The sequence below is a fragment of the Haemorhous mexicanus genome, chromosome 1, assembly GCF_027477595.1.
Source record: "Haemorhous mexicanus isolate bHaeMex1 chromosome 1, bHaeMex1.pri, whole genome shotgun sequence".
In the NCBI taxonomy this organism is placed as follows: domain Eukaryota; kingdom Metazoa; phylum Chordata; class Aves; order Passeriformes; family Fringillidae; genus Haemorhous; species Haemorhous mexicanus.
The window spans coordinates 84735518-84750336 of NC_082341.1; the positions used below are offsets into that span (position 1 = coordinate 84735518).

The 14819-nt window shown below is 38.7% G+C and overlaps 1 protein-coding gene across 1 annotated transcript; it reads left to right on the top strand.

The window, feature by feature from the left end:
• The first annotated feature begins 133 nt into the window (after positions 1 to 133).
• Positions 134 to 12535, top strand: C1H7orf57 (chromosome 1 C7orf57 homolog). The gene is made up of 7 exons (XM_059855233.1): positions 134 to 418; positions 1055 to 1234; positions 1483 to 1591; positions 1718 to 1880; positions 7941 to 8041; positions 9141 to 9277; positions 11380 to 12535. The coding sequence occupies exons 1-7, from the start codon at positions 259 to 261 to the stop codon at positions 11448 to 11450; spliced, it is 921 nt and encodes a 306-aa protein (XP_059711216.1). The 5' UTR covers positions 134 to 258; the 3' UTR covers positions 11451 to 12535.
• Positions 12536 to 14819: the final 2284 nt, after the last annotated feature.

Here is a 14819-nt window from a genome sequence, read left to right on the forward strand (position 1 = left end):
CACCTCCCAGCAGAAAGGAAAGAAGGAGGGAGGTTCCCAGCGCCGGGCTGTCCCGCTCCGCCCCTGACGGGCCCGGCTCCGCCCGCCTCTCCCCTTCGGGCTCCGTCCCGCCCCTTTCCCGGGGGTGCGGGTCACCCCTCGGGGAATCTCCCTTGGGTCTCCGAGCTGCGGGCACGGCAGCAGCGGGGCTCCGAGCAGCGTCAGCGGGAGAGCGCCCGGGGACGGACCCGCCCGGGAGGCGGCAGCGGGAGCGGGCTGATGCCTCTGCGTCCCCGACCCCGGGGAGCGGCAGCGCTTTGCGTTGTTCTTGGGGTTGGGTTTGGGCTGTGTGTGTGCCAGGAGCTCCTCAGCGAGCTGCTGCCTGGAAGTGGTGTCCTTACAGCGACGAACGGCATCAGCCGCAGCTGGAGTCGCGCCGGTAAGTGCCTGTGCATCTTTTATGGCACAGTATCTCGTGCTGGCTTTTTCTTATTTATCTGCCGTTCATTTTCTCATTTTGAAGGATTTGTTTATATTTTCTTTTGCTCACTAGAAGTTGACAAAGTAATGTATGGAGAAGTAGGGCGTTTGGTGGTTTTTTTTTTTTTTGTTTTGTTTTGTTTTGTTTTTTTTAATTTGGAGATCGGGTTTGGTTTTACAAATAAAGACCTGCCAATGGACAGCTACTGTCTTTGTTTTTAGTTAGTACACGTGAAGGAAAGTAAACCAAAGGCTGAAGTGTTTTTTGCTGTCTAGTGTACCTCTCACTGCTTTTTATGTGTCTTTGGAAATAGTTTTCTGCATGAAGAGGCAAGATCCTCGATCCTCTGTATGAGAGCACTTTACGGGAAAACTTGAATGTTGTCTCAGAACTGAAACAAAAGTGTTTTGCATCTGATTCTCTAGAAATTGCTTGTCCTATATCCCCCAGAATGAGCAAGCCTGGTCTTTTGTCTCCACGATGAAATGTAGCACCTCATTCATGTTCCAGGCGGGATCAATTTGTTAAGTTGCCTGAAAAAAGGGTGCTATCAGTTAACTTTTACCATAAATATTTTCTTTTCCATTATTGCAGGACAGCAATACCCCATGCCACTGAAACAACCAGAGAAGAGCCCACTTCCCTCCCAGATTCTGGGTCTCAGTGACCTTTCAAGAGCTCCCCATGAAGTGCCACTGTCTGGGTGCCACAGGAAGAGGATCAAAGAGACTGATTCAGCCTATGTGAGGCTGGCAAAGCAAGGAGGCCGACCTGGTGAGCATCTGTCTTGCTTCTTTGGCTTTTCTTTATTTTCTTTGGCTTTGCTTGAGTCCAGTGTAAAGTGGTCATAGATGCTACAGTCCAGATCCTCTGGACTTTTGAAATAAATTCATGGAAAAAATGAGGAAATTAATTTCTTCCTGATAAAACAGCAATCTAAAAAAAAAAAAAAAAAGCAAGCAGTGCTTTTGCAACTAGATAAGAAGTCAGAAAAGTCCTGGCTTTTGTCTTTTTCTCTCCAGACCTACTGAAGCACTACACTCCTGTGGTAATGAAGTCCCCTCCAGCAGCATATGCTGCCCCTGACTGGTTCACACACTGTGCCAGTCCTGCAGGGACTGAGAAACCACGGTAAGATTGCTGAGGCCCAACACATCTTGACCTCTCTCTTCATCTATTAACATTTCTGAATGCTTCTGTACTAAAGTGCAGGATTTGTATATCTTGTACAAGCAAGCATTAAATCTTTGCCTGCAGGAGCTGTGTTTCCTCTCTACCAGATTATATGGTTCACAGAGAGCTTATGGCTGATGACCATCACGGTAAGAGTTATGAGAGAAGAAGAGGGCCTTTTGAGTTTGATACAAAAAGTGTTTGGCAGCGGGAAGCTGAGAACCAAGAAAATGCAGAGAAAAACAAGGTAGGGTGGAGAGGTACACTGTGATGATGCTTTGTTTGTAGAGTTTGTGAACCCATCTCTGTTGCTTTTAATAGGAGGGAAGCTGTAATCCATATGAGTTTCTGTATTCCATAAACAATTTTTTTATTGCAGTTAGAGAACAAGAAGAAGACCATGTTTTCTTAAGTGCTGCAGGTGCAGTGTGAGAACCAGAAATGCAGTTTCCCATCACATTACATGGTATATATATCTTCACTATAAATAAAAAAGCAGTAGTTATTTTCTATCTTCTTATGCTTTATTTCTCCTGCAATTAATTTTGGGTGAAGAGACATCTTGTTTAGTAATCTAGAGTGAGGAAGAAAGAAGATGAGAATAGAAGACTATTCTGACAAAGGAGTTTAATTTAATTTGAAATGCAAGGGAGTTCCCAAAGATACTGTGCTGTCTTTGAATGAAAGATGTATCCAAGACAAAGCAAGTATAGAACAAGCTATGCCCCAAACAAATCTTTCTGTACTGACACGGTGTTTTGTCTTGGAGACCTCTCTACCATGCTCCCTCTTTTATCCTCCTTGCCTCTCCCCAGTTTAGATGCTGAAGCCTTATGTTTTTTAAATATCCTCTGGAAACTCAGCTGCTGCATCTACCATAGGCCTTTGTGGTATACCTGAAAACACCTGGACACTACTACAATGCTTGAACAGTAGTACCTCCCTTCTTCAACAGAAGGGTAGATGTTGGATATTTTAGGGGAAAAAGTCCTCAGCCTTTTCTGAGATGAATAACTAGTGCAAATTCAGAATGATGTCTTGTGTAAATGGGAACACCTCATTACTGAAGAGGCTTGGGAATGTTTGCTGAGTCTGTGGCAACAGGCAAACAAGCAGCATATGTTTAAACTGTAATTTGCCTGATGCTTGTAGGTGAAGCTTCTTTTTTTTTTTCCTATCATAGATTTAAGGCACTGAAAATAAAAACTTGACTTGCTGCTGTGCCTCTTAAAGGAATTGAACTAGGATGGAGAGGAAGTGCTGTTCCTCACTCCCTTACTTAAGAACCAATTGTGTTTGGTGCTCTGAGTCAAACTTTGATGACAGTAATTCAAGCCCATGTGCTGACTTGTAAAGTGAAACTGAGGTTCACTTCAGTTTTGGTGGAGTTTGGTTGAGACCAGTTTCATTCAGTCATGTGCTTTATTTAGGACTAAATACAAAGTGAATATATGTTATATATTCAGCTGAAATTGCGAATATGCTGAGGCCCTCATATACAATTTGCACTATTCTCCTGGAAGCTGAAGTTAAGTTTTTCCTAAGGTTCTAAATCTACCAAGTCTTTTTCTGTAAGATTAGGTGCCTCAGAAGATAGATTCTGTGTTGGTACATTTAGCTCTACCTCCACACCACCAATTCTCATTTGGCTGTACTTCACAGTATCATTGTTGTACACTGAAGAGTGTATCATGTATCTTGAAATGTCACACGGTGCTTCTTTCACAGCTACTTTTTGAATATCCTCTTTTGGGAAGTTTCTATCCCATGCTTTTAGAGTACCTTCCTAAAGAGTCTTCCAAGTGAGACAATGGAACTAACCTTACTAAAGAGTCTCAATTTTAGTTTTTCGCCATACATCCTGTATGTTGAAAGGTAAGAGTAATGTATTCCAAAACACCACAGGCAAATTTCTAAGGAATATTCAATTCATTTATTTGACTTCATGGTGACACTGCAGCAGCAAACTACCTCAAGTATTTCTGGTAGTATGAGACCGAATGTATTGAAAATATTTTTCAGTCCAGTGTGACTAAGCAGTTATTCAGAAGAGACATATTAAATCCCAAAGGGCGCACTTAGGAGCAAGTGCAAAACCATTTAACCCCCAAGGGTACCACCTCTTCTGCTGGGTTGGAAAACACTGTTCCCAAGTGGCCCTTTGCTCTGAAGGTTTAAGCCTTTATGCTGCTTTGTTCTGAAGTATTAAAATCTCTGCTGGTCCTTGTGGTTATTGCTGTGCAGAGGAGGACTGGAGATCCAGGGCACCATTACATGGGAATTTTGCAAATCAGCAAAGAGTATTACTGCATGAAGGATTTAGCCTTTGTGCTCATGGCAAACTAAGGGACTTCTGGACTTCAGAGAGAAGCAGCCCATGGAAATCTCACAAGGCTTAATAAGACCAAGTGCAAGGTCCTGCACCTGTGCTGAGACAACCTGTTATCAGCGCAGGCTGGGGGATGAACAGACTTAGAGCAGCCCTGCCCAGAAGGACTTGGGGGTTCTGATGGGTGAGAGACTGGACATGACCCAGCCATGGGCACTCCCAGCCCAGAAAGCCAAACGTGTCCTGGGCTGCATCCAAAGTAGCATGGGCAGCAGGACCAGGGAGGGGATTCTGCCCCTCTGCTCTGCTCTGGTGAGACCCCACCTGCAGTGCTGCATCCAGCTCTGGGCGCACCAGCACAGGGAGAACAGGGAACTGTGGGAGGAATCCAGAGGAAGGACAAAGATGATCAGAGGAATGGAGCAGCTGTCCTATGAAGAAATTGGGAGAATTGGGATTGTTCATCCAGGAGAAGAGAAGGCTTTGGGATGACCTAGTTATGACCTTCTACTACCTGAAGGGACCCTGTGAGAAAGAGAAGGACTTTTCACAAGGGCATGTAGTGACAGGGCAAAGGGGAATGGATTTGAACTCAAAGAGGGTAGGTTAGACTAGATGTCTGGAAAAAATTCTTTACTGTGGGAGTGGTGAGGCACTGGCACAAGTTGCCCAGTGAAATTGTGGATGCCCCATCCCTGGAAATCTTGAAAGTCAGGCTGGATGGAGCTCGGAGCTACCTGGTCTAGTGAAAGGTGTCCCTGTGGCAGGGGAGGTGGAACTAGATGGTCTTTAAGGACCCTTTAAGCCAAACTATTCTGTGATTCAGTGATCCTTCTGCCTGTGCATCTTATGGCTCAGCTGGGTTGGGTTGAAAAAGCTGTCAGACTTTAGGAAGGAGGGAGGAGGCCTGTATGGGTGAGAGGTCAGTTGGAGGTGTCATCACAATTTGCATCAGCATTTTGCAATATCTCTGTGGCACTGGTAAGATTTTTCCTTCATCTCCAAAGTCCTCTCTTTCAGGCACTTGTCTGAAATGTCTGTGTATATATGCATATGTACTTAGGTATGTATGTGCTGTTGCAAAATGGTTCCTCATCTGAGGAGGGGATTTTACCTCAGAGAGAGATTTGAAATTTTGTCCTTGATCACACAGGAGCCAGGATTTCATCTAAAGGCTTTTATCTTACCATACTGGCTGCAGATATCCATTGTTCTTCATATACTAGCCAGACACAGTACATATTCTATGTCATGTTTCTTGAATCCAAGATTAATAAATGTGTATTTATAATAAACCTAGTAATTTTTACAGTATATTGTTGCCATCTCTTCACAGAGAAAGTAAACACTTTAAACCAAGAACATGTCTTGTGTAGTTTGTTTGTAAAAAAAAAATAAATAAATGCCCTGTGCAGTTTGTTCTATCTGGGAAAATTGATGGCTGCTACTGAATAGAGACTTGTCAAAGGGAAAAAGCCCCTTCAGCTGTCATCATTGGAGTGCAGTGGCACAAGATTCTGAAGAGTCTGCTTTTAATGCTGAATTTGCCCAGCAAAGTAAGAAATAGCACCTCAATGGATTGCAGGTGCCCTCCAAAGCCAAATTCTGATCTGTTCCATTGCTACTTTTGTCACTAATTAGTTTACTTGAACAGTGGGGAATGTTTTGATCCCTGCAGTATAAGCTAGCCTGTCATTTAGTGCCAAGAAAGGCAACATTTAAAACAAAGCTCTTGCTTGCAGCCTTCAAGACTTTTCTCTTTGCCTTTCCTCTCCCCTTTCTTTTTCTTGACTTTATTTTGGACAGTTTGAACCTTTTTCTGTCTCTAGTCAAAAATCTCTCTAGCTTCTGCTTTCCCTTTGTACTTTAATTAACTCTTTAATTGCTAGACCTCCTTTCCTTGTGCTTCTGTTTGTTGCCAAGAGCGAAATCTCTCTCTCCATCTGCTATTTGTTTATCCTATCAAATTGAGTTGTGTTTCTGTGTTGCCCTGTGTGCCATCCTGTCTTCAGCATGTGACAAATGTCACCTGAGGTTGTTTTTGTCAGTTGAAACTGTAGGTAATTGTGTCCTGGATCTGAAACTTGCATGTCAAATCTGAAGTGGTCCAGTCTAGTGATAGAGGGAAGGCAGTGCTAGCATTTCTGCAGAATGGAATGGCATTTCTGAAATGTAAAACACAAATAGGCTGCTTCAGCAAGCAGTGTGAACAAACTTGAAAAGCAGTTCTAAGCAGCTAATGTGGTTTTTGACCTCCAGGCTGGACAAAGACCCTCCTTTTCATCTCACATAGCTGCCTCTGATATCACTGCATGCTCTTGCTGATCTCATCCCTTCTACTTTGACAAATGTCCCAGTCTGACTCCACTGAAGTCTGAAGGGGTTTCAGCACTGACTTTACACGTGTGTGCATTGACATCCTGGCTCAGAATCAGTACAACTGTCTGTCCAGGCTTCACTTTCTTCGAGATAATAGGAAAACTTACATTCTCTGAACATTCAGATCTGCTTTTTCTTTGTGGCTTCCTAATTAGTTCATTGATTAGATGTATTCAAAGCCATTATACTTTTGTTTCCTCTTTCCATACTCGCTGTGCACAAGCTCCTTGAGAAGTCCTTGATGCGTTCACATTTTGGAATCTTCTCCTTATAGAGGTTTGCATGGGTGTTTTGTAGTGTCTGCAATCCAAGTACGACTGCTTTTCATGCATCTAATTTTTGCACTTCATAATTTTTTGCTCTGTTATCTTTGTTGCAGTAGCTGTGTCCACATAGGTGGAAAGTATTGTTATCCTTAATGTTCTTGTAAATTTACAGAGCAATACATTTCACTTTTAGTTACCCTGTCCTGATTTTTTTCTAAATAATCTGCAAATAATATCTCTTATTCCATTTTTTTTGGAAGTAATCTGCAAATAATATCTCCATTCCATTCTCTCCTGTGTTGCATGTTTAAAAAAGAAAATGATCAAATAATATGTAGGTTCTAACTAAAAGGATATATTAGTGTAACACAAAAACTTTGTTAATAAGCTTTGAAAATTCTGTGCTATCTTCTGGACTTCCCCCTTGTCCACTTTGTCCAATGATGGAAGCTGTAAGTAGTTTTTAAAGATGTTTTGTTTTTTTAACTCAGAATTTCTTAGCAATTATTAGTGAAAAATATCTGGGAGTTGTTGAGGATATTTAATTTCATGCTTTTATTTGAGAGGGAGGTACGTTGACCCTTTAGTAGCTGTTGATTTTAAACAAAGTTAAAATAAAGAGCTTTGGTATGTGTTGCTCGTGTTTCTCCACTACTTACTGGTTTTCCCACTTTCAGTTCTGGAGTGTCTGTTGTTTTTCCCTGGCTTTCTAGGTGTCATGTTTCAGTCTTTCAGCCAACACTGAGTTTCTTTGCCTGTCATTGGAAAGATGATAAAAGTAAAATAGATTTTTCTGTTGTAGGCTTCCCCAAATATATATGTATTTGTTTGAATATCAAACCTCCAATTAATATACCACAACAGTTTCCTTATTATATAAGGTGCTTTATGTTTTTTTATTAAAAACCAAAACCCAAACAAACTAAAAAAGAAGTAGCAATTAAACCATGAGTTAATTTCTGACTTAAGACTGGTCTGTTTTCATATTCTGCATACAGAGAAATGGACCAAGATGAGAGGTTGCCACGGAGAAGTTTGAAGTTGAAGCTTAATTTGAAGTGTACTGTGAGAGAAAGGCTTGTGTAGAGCACATTGTGGAGACAGCAAACAGCTAATCTCATGTAGAATAACTAACTAAGAGGCTGCTTTATCTTTGTTATTCCTCAATAATCCATTACTAGTACTTATGGAAATAATGTAGATAAGAGATGGAAATTTGAACACATTTAGGCCTTTAATATCACCCTCACTTTTGAAGGCTATGCTATCATATTATCTTTTGGTTATTTTTTTTATAACTCCTTTTTTTTGAGCCAAGATTTCTCTGACACAGGTAAAGTTTCCACCTATAAGCCCTAAATATCCAAGCAGAATGCCAGCTGTTTCTACAAGCCAGGAATTTAGTGGAGAAAATAAGCTTTCCTTCCCACCTGTGTAAGTAGTACATTTATGAAAATCATTGAACACCTAAGCCTGCAACTATTCATATGTATAAGTAAAATTGCTCCTTGTGAAAATGCAGGAGTTAGCAGATATGTGTATGGTGCTTGTTGTTCTTTATTGTTGTTAAATTTGCTATCATATGGGATGCTAAAATAGTTTTAAAAGCATCTAAAGCAACTAAAATAACAGTACTTACCTCATATTAGAAAATTATTTGATATAACTTTGTGTTAGGAAAACTAAGCATTGAGTGGCATATCTTCATGTAGCAGAGTTTTTTTGGTATTCTAAATTGGGTTTTTTCTGAATACCAGTGAACAGGTGAAAATGATAACTTACATTGTTAGTTCTGTAAGTGTAGGTTACAGAGAAACAAGTAGGACTGACACTTTAAGGAAAGATATAAACTGTAGCCTATATAAGGTCATACAGAGCAAATATACTCTGATGAACACCTGAAAGAGGAATTTTAATCAAATTTGTATGTCATTTATGATGTGATGTAATCACATCATCAGGTGTGTGCACAGCTGAATTGTTTTTGCATACTTTGCCTTAAAAATTTATTGCTCAGTCATCAGTAATCCTAGTGTGTTTTAGAAATAAGTTAATGCTGCCAAATAAGTGATTAAACTGTCAAATTAATTTATAATTCATTTGAAAAAAATTTGTAACATAATTTCACTTTTGTGCACCACTGAATGAGTACTGTCAGCCTTTTTCATTTACACATTCTATTGCACTTTTTGTCTTTGAGTCCAGGAATGTGTAAGCATTATACAATGTGAAATTCCAATGAAACAGATGTCTCTTCTCATGCAAAATTGCACAGTACTAAATCAGGCATAGTTCTGTACTTTTGTTTGTTTATTTTTGGTTTTTCTTCTTAGATGATTACACTTAGAATATATGTTTTGTTATTTATAAATAAATTATAAGGCTATAAATGGTTATATTTTTAAATTATGTTATAATTAGAAAGAAATTATATTGTCAGGCCTTTTCTGTGCAAAATACTATTTTTTCCACCTAGTCCCCAATTTTGTTTACTTTTTGCTTTTGTTTTCCTTTAATATATTTGTATTTATAGGCCTGCTCAGAGAAAAAGTGAAGCAGTAAATTTTAGCAAATTATTAAGCAATGGTTATGGGACTGACTGGTTGCAGCAGTTGACTGGATGGGAAAAAAAGATTGAAGAAACATCAGAAAATAGTGAGCACTCTGAAGGTAACGTTATTGAAAGCTGTTTCTTTTAAAATGAGCTGGACTCTCAAGGTAACAGCAGAGGGCAGCCTCAGTATTTCTGTGGCTCTCTGAGTATGGTGAGAAACAGTGAATTATTGTGCTTAGTTTACAATACCCTATGACCAGCTAAAGAAAGGAGTGCTCCTGTTTGTAGTCAGCAAAGGCAGGCGCTTTCATCGACTTTTTTCATCTCTACAATTGCAGTATGCTCTGTTCCAATCCAGGGGCTTCTGTGTTCTGATCTAGGGGCTTCTCTGTGATGTCTTTCCATAAAATGCTGCAGAGAGACAGCCATCCTGCCTACATTTAAGCAGACTGTAAAATGTTGGTTGCCTCGTTTTTATGAATATTCTTTTGCTCCTAATATTTTTCCAAAAAGTTTTGTCAGAAGTGTCATTGATACTCGTGTTTAAGAAATAGATCACTGCTTGTAGAAATTTGTCAAAATAAATATATGCACATTGTTAAAGGCAGTGGAATTTAAGCACTTTAAGAGAAAAAAGTTATCCAATGTCATGCTTTCAAACCTTACTTTATCGTGTACAATAGTAATAGCTATGAATGACTTCACTTGGAAACAAATATAAAGGTTAAAGGGTGGGAAAATTTCTCTTCTGTCAAAGACCTTTTGCTTTGGTAACCATTCTGGCACTATCAGCTTTTTATAGCAGTGTTTGGAAATGCTATTGGACCTCCCATTCCATGCACCAGAATTTTTTTTTTTTAAATTTGTGTCAGGGAATCCTTTTGTATACACTGGCATTGTCATTATTCCCTTGACCATGATATATTAATGTAAGAAAGTCTTAGAGGCCACGTATTTTAATTTTTCTGACACTTCAGTTCTGTCTGAATTAATTTTTGTGTCTTCCATTAATGTATCTAGAGTAGTTTTTTTTTTTTTTTTTTCATGTGCAAAACCTCTTCCTGCAGGTGAGTATCAGGAGAAAACAGAGAACTAGAAGTTGTGTGGTTTTGTTCAGAAGAAAAAATGTCATAAAACTGAGGGATGAAGCCAGATCTTGGTCTGGATCTGAAGGAGAAAGCATAACTTGAAAAGTGCCTTCTAAGGTTAACTTAAGTATCCAAACTCTGATCATGCAGAGGATTTTGCTTTGGGAGGTTCAGTGACCCAACAATTCAGATATGAAGTCTAAAAGTGCTCTTCCTCAGCATGAAAGAAAACCTTGAATATTGTTCTTTGTTTTCAGATTCTATTCAACTTTCTTGTGTGCTGACATTTTTCTTTCCCATTACTCTGAGTAAAATTAAAGGGGATTTCAAAATCATGATTTCTTTAATTTGGTGGTAGTTTGATTTCTTCTGCTTCTAATGAGACATCTGAGATATAAAGAAAACTTGAGGATTTTTCAGAGTAAGCATGAAATTGGTTTGGTTATATCACTTAGGCAAAAGAGAAGAAAAATATGGGTACTCATGTAAAGACTTCTGAAAAGTCAGTATGCTGCATAGGTTGACATATAGATACATCTGATTTTTGAGTTGGTTTTTTTTTTTCAATTTTTTGATTACATGATACCTGCTTTGCTTCTATTGCTTTTGTTTGCAATCATAGCTATTCCAATTGAGATTGGTTCTGTAACACGGTGTAAAAGAAGATTGTTTTTAATGTTCTTAACAATAAGGTTTCATCCAGATGTGTATCTTCCTTCAGTTTTGACCATGTCCTTTTCATTCTTCTAGGTGATTGCTGACAGTAGTGCTTTTACTTTTTTTCCTACTTGTGTACTTTTTTTTTTCTTCATCCAAAGCAATTGGCAGCAGGAGCACCTTGCAGCTCCCTTTTGAGATGGAGCTTTCTCTGTTCTTACTTGCACGAAATAGGGCCTAGACACATCAGAAAGGAGATACAACCCATTCCATATGCAAATCTATAATCCCTTTGTTTTGGGGTACAGATTTGCAAATTTCTTAGGCAGCTTGTTTGTCTTGCTAATTCAAAATAAAAAGTAGTGGAATTTATGTGTATTTTGACATGAGGAAGAAACCAAAAATTTTAGCTGACCTTTTTATTATTATGGTTGAAGTTATTATGTAAACTTTAATCTTTTTTCCTATTGCAGATTCAGAACGATCTGAATCACCACCTGCAAGCAATGAGTTAAAGGCACCGTTTCAGGGATGTAATAAGTAACTTGAAAGATTCTTGGGGAAACTAAAGCTTTGTATTGCTTATGTAGCCCACTATTTACATGTTGGCTAGATTGTTTGTGTAACTTAACTCATCCCGGATTGAGATGTTTGCGAGATGGATGAACTTCGTGGGGCTTGATTGCAGCAAATTTTATAGAACAGAAAATAACTGTCAGTGCTTAGTCCTAGACTTTTTCTTAATATAATAAACAAAATAAAGCAAAGCTGAGGTTTCCTCCTGCTGCTTTGCTGTTCTCAGACAGGGTCACCATATTGCTGCTGACTTGATTAGACACAGGCATGCTATTGATGTGTCCCAGTCCACAAGTTTCTTCAGTTAAGTACAGCTGCACTCATGAATTATGCCACAAAGAAAGGTGAAGGGGACCTCTATGGTATGGGATGAAATGTAGATAGAAAGAATTGAACTGGTATGGATACTTGCAGTAAAAAAGTCAAACCTTCACTGAAAAGACTGCTTCTTCATCCCAAAAGCTCATTTACTTTGAACAGTCAGTCAGCTTTCTAGGACAATCCTATTGCTGTGCCTGCTGCACAAGAACTAGTTGATCAGTCATAGTGTTCAGCCACATAATTAAAGACCTGGTGGCATTTCCTGGTATAGTCTCCTTGTATAAAAGCTAAATCATTGGTTAGCAGTTCTATGGACTCAGCTATCTATGAAGTCAGCACTTTCAGCTGTTAGATAAAAAAATTATCTATCCTGAAGTCTTGACTGCAGCAAAAATATTATATGCTAGATCGCTGTGTTTATTCGCACCCGCAGAATTTTGTACTTTGAAATAGCAATGTATAAATGTTGTACTTTAATATTTTGAAAAAGTTAAGATACACTGATATTTCAGCACTTGTTATTTTATCTACTTGGATTAGGATATATCCCTGAAAACTTATTAATAATTAAAGATTGATTAAAAAGTCCACTAGAAAGTGGGCACAATTTCATTACCATGTTTTTTTACTAATACCACAAAAAGTAAACTCCTAATTTTTAGAATTTCCTCTTCAGATTACATTCAGTACATATTACACCTTTGAATCCAAGTCCTGAAGGTTCTAAAATTTATTAATAAATATAGATTTCTTTGAACAGAATGTTTAGAGTATTTGGTTTAATACTGTTCCTTTAGAACCTTAATGTAAAAATTGATTCGAAATAGGTAAACCATTGCTAATTTGAACCCTCAAAATTTTCATCAAACTGTAGAAATTTTGCTGTTGGTGTTGTTAAACCTAGCACCTGAGTCCATCTTTGCTATCCATTATTTTGAACAATTCAACTAAATTGTATTTAAAAAAATAAAAAGCTAAGACATATGCAAATGCTTAAATGTAGTTATTGGCTGCTCAGCAAATTTTTCTAAGTATAAAAAAAGCTTAGATCAAGCTGTAACTTTAGTGGTGTGTGAGATTACTTACCTTGTATCTGTTCACTTATAATTTGTGTTGTGAATTATGTCTAGATACATTGAAACCATTAATTTTTCTGTGAAAGCAGAGCTTTTGGGGAAGTCCAGTTTTCTGGGCCGCCCTTATTGGGGGATGCCTGAGTTGGAGCTCATAGCATTAAAACCTAACTAGTTGTGGTGAGTTGACCTTGGCTGGACACCAGGTGCCTGCCAAGCCTCTCTATCACTCCCCTTCCCAGCCAGACAGGGGAGAGAAAATAAGGTGGAACACAACCTGTAGGAGTGACTCCAGTAGGAGGGCAACAGAGCTGGTGAAGTTTTGAGAAAGTAAATCCTGTGAGGATCAGCTGAGGGAGCTGGGGTTGTTTAGCCTGCAGAAAAGGAGGCTCAGGGGTGACCTGACCACTCTTTACAAGTGCCTGAAAGGAGTTTGTAACCAGGTGGATGTGGGTTTCTCCCAGCCAACCACTGACAAAATGAGAGGAAACAGCCAGGGGAGATTGAGATTGGACATCAGGAAGAATTTCTTTACTGAAAGGAGGGTTAAGCATTAGAATGGGCTGTCCAGGGAAAAGATGGAGTCACCATCCTTGGAAATGTTCAAGAAGCAAGTGTACATGACAGTGCTATGGCTTTGTTGACAAGGTGCTGTTCAGTTGAAGGTTGGATTTGATGATCATGATGGTCTTTTCCAACTTAAATGATGGTCATTATTGTGTATTCAGCTTTCCTTAGTCAATCCAAAGAGAAGTTTGATTTGCACTGTTGGTCAGCTGAATCTGAATGGATCACAGTTTGAATACTGTGAGTTAGAATATTAACAGCCTGAGATTTCTCTTCACAAGAGCAGGAGGGTGATCCTGGAATCTGTGCATTCAGAATAACCGAGAGCTGCTCCAGACACAGAACTTGCCTGTTCTCCAAGGGACATGAAGTCAAAGTGGTGTAACAAATCAAAAAGCTCCAGCTGAACCCAAGGATGGATACTGCTTGCATTCACCTTATCGCAGTAATCACGTTGTTCTGTTTGCTTCTGAGTTAGTGCAGTTATGCAACTGGCAGTTTTCAAAGTCACCAGCAGTTCCATGAAAAAGTGGTGGAAGCTTCTGGTTTTCCATTTCTGTTTTTCAGAGGAATGCCAAAGTCAAAAGCTGGGGACTTATTACAAAATCTTGCCTTATTGTTTTAAATGCTGAAACATTTGTTTTATTGTCTTGTGCTCTATTTCTGCCCTGAATGCCTTTAAGTAGTGAGATTTTTATTTCTTTTGTTGAATACTGATTGCTTTGCAAGCCCAAAGATAAAACAAAAGTGCAGTTAGATTTTATGAATTGTATCCAAGATTCTGAGTATGTGAATGTTTCTAAAAGAGAATTGCAGATAAAGATTTAACAATAACTTGGCAGTTTAGTGACTGGAGAGTAATTTTCCTTTTATATACAGCCATTTTACTGTAGTGAGGTCTAATATCTATTTAATACATAATTCTAACCACTTCTGTCTTTTTGGACTAGACTAAAATAATAAACATGCTTCCAAAGATCAAGGGTACATATTCATTAACTTTCTTTGTGTAGCAACACAAACAAAAATTCAGTTGCCCCATGTGCTTCTGAAGCATCTAAAATTCCCTTGATTTAGGCTTATCTATTTCTTAAATACTATTATCTGTGCTGAATATGAGTTGTAAAAGATGTAGGATGAAGCCCAATTTCTTTCTGTAAATAAATGGCTTCATATTCTTGCTATTCTCTGCAGATATTTTTTCAGAATGTAGTTATATATTATGCTATAGTGTGGGAGAAAAAGCTAGAAATAAAGAAGTTCAGTCTTAGCACATTTTGTCCTTCTATTAATAGTTGTCATGATACAAAACATCCAGAATAACTGAAGAATCAAAATGAAGTGGGTAAAACAGCTGCACTAAATTATTTGGCCAG

Bases quoted from the DNA above. Each gene is read 5' to 3' on its own strand.
- C1H7orf57 (XM_059855233.1), top strand. From the start codon at position 259: ATGCCTCTGCGTCCCCGACCCCGGGGAGCGGCAGCGCTTTGCGTTGTT. The intron at 1,881-7,940 runs GTAGGGTGGAGA...TCTCTGACACAG, and splicing joins AAAATGCAGAGAAAAACAAG to GTAAAGTTTCCACCTATAAG. The intron at 9,278-11,379 runs GTAACGTTATTG...TTCCTATTGCAG, and splicing joins AAATAGTGAGCACTCTGAAG to ATTCAGAACGATCTGAATCA.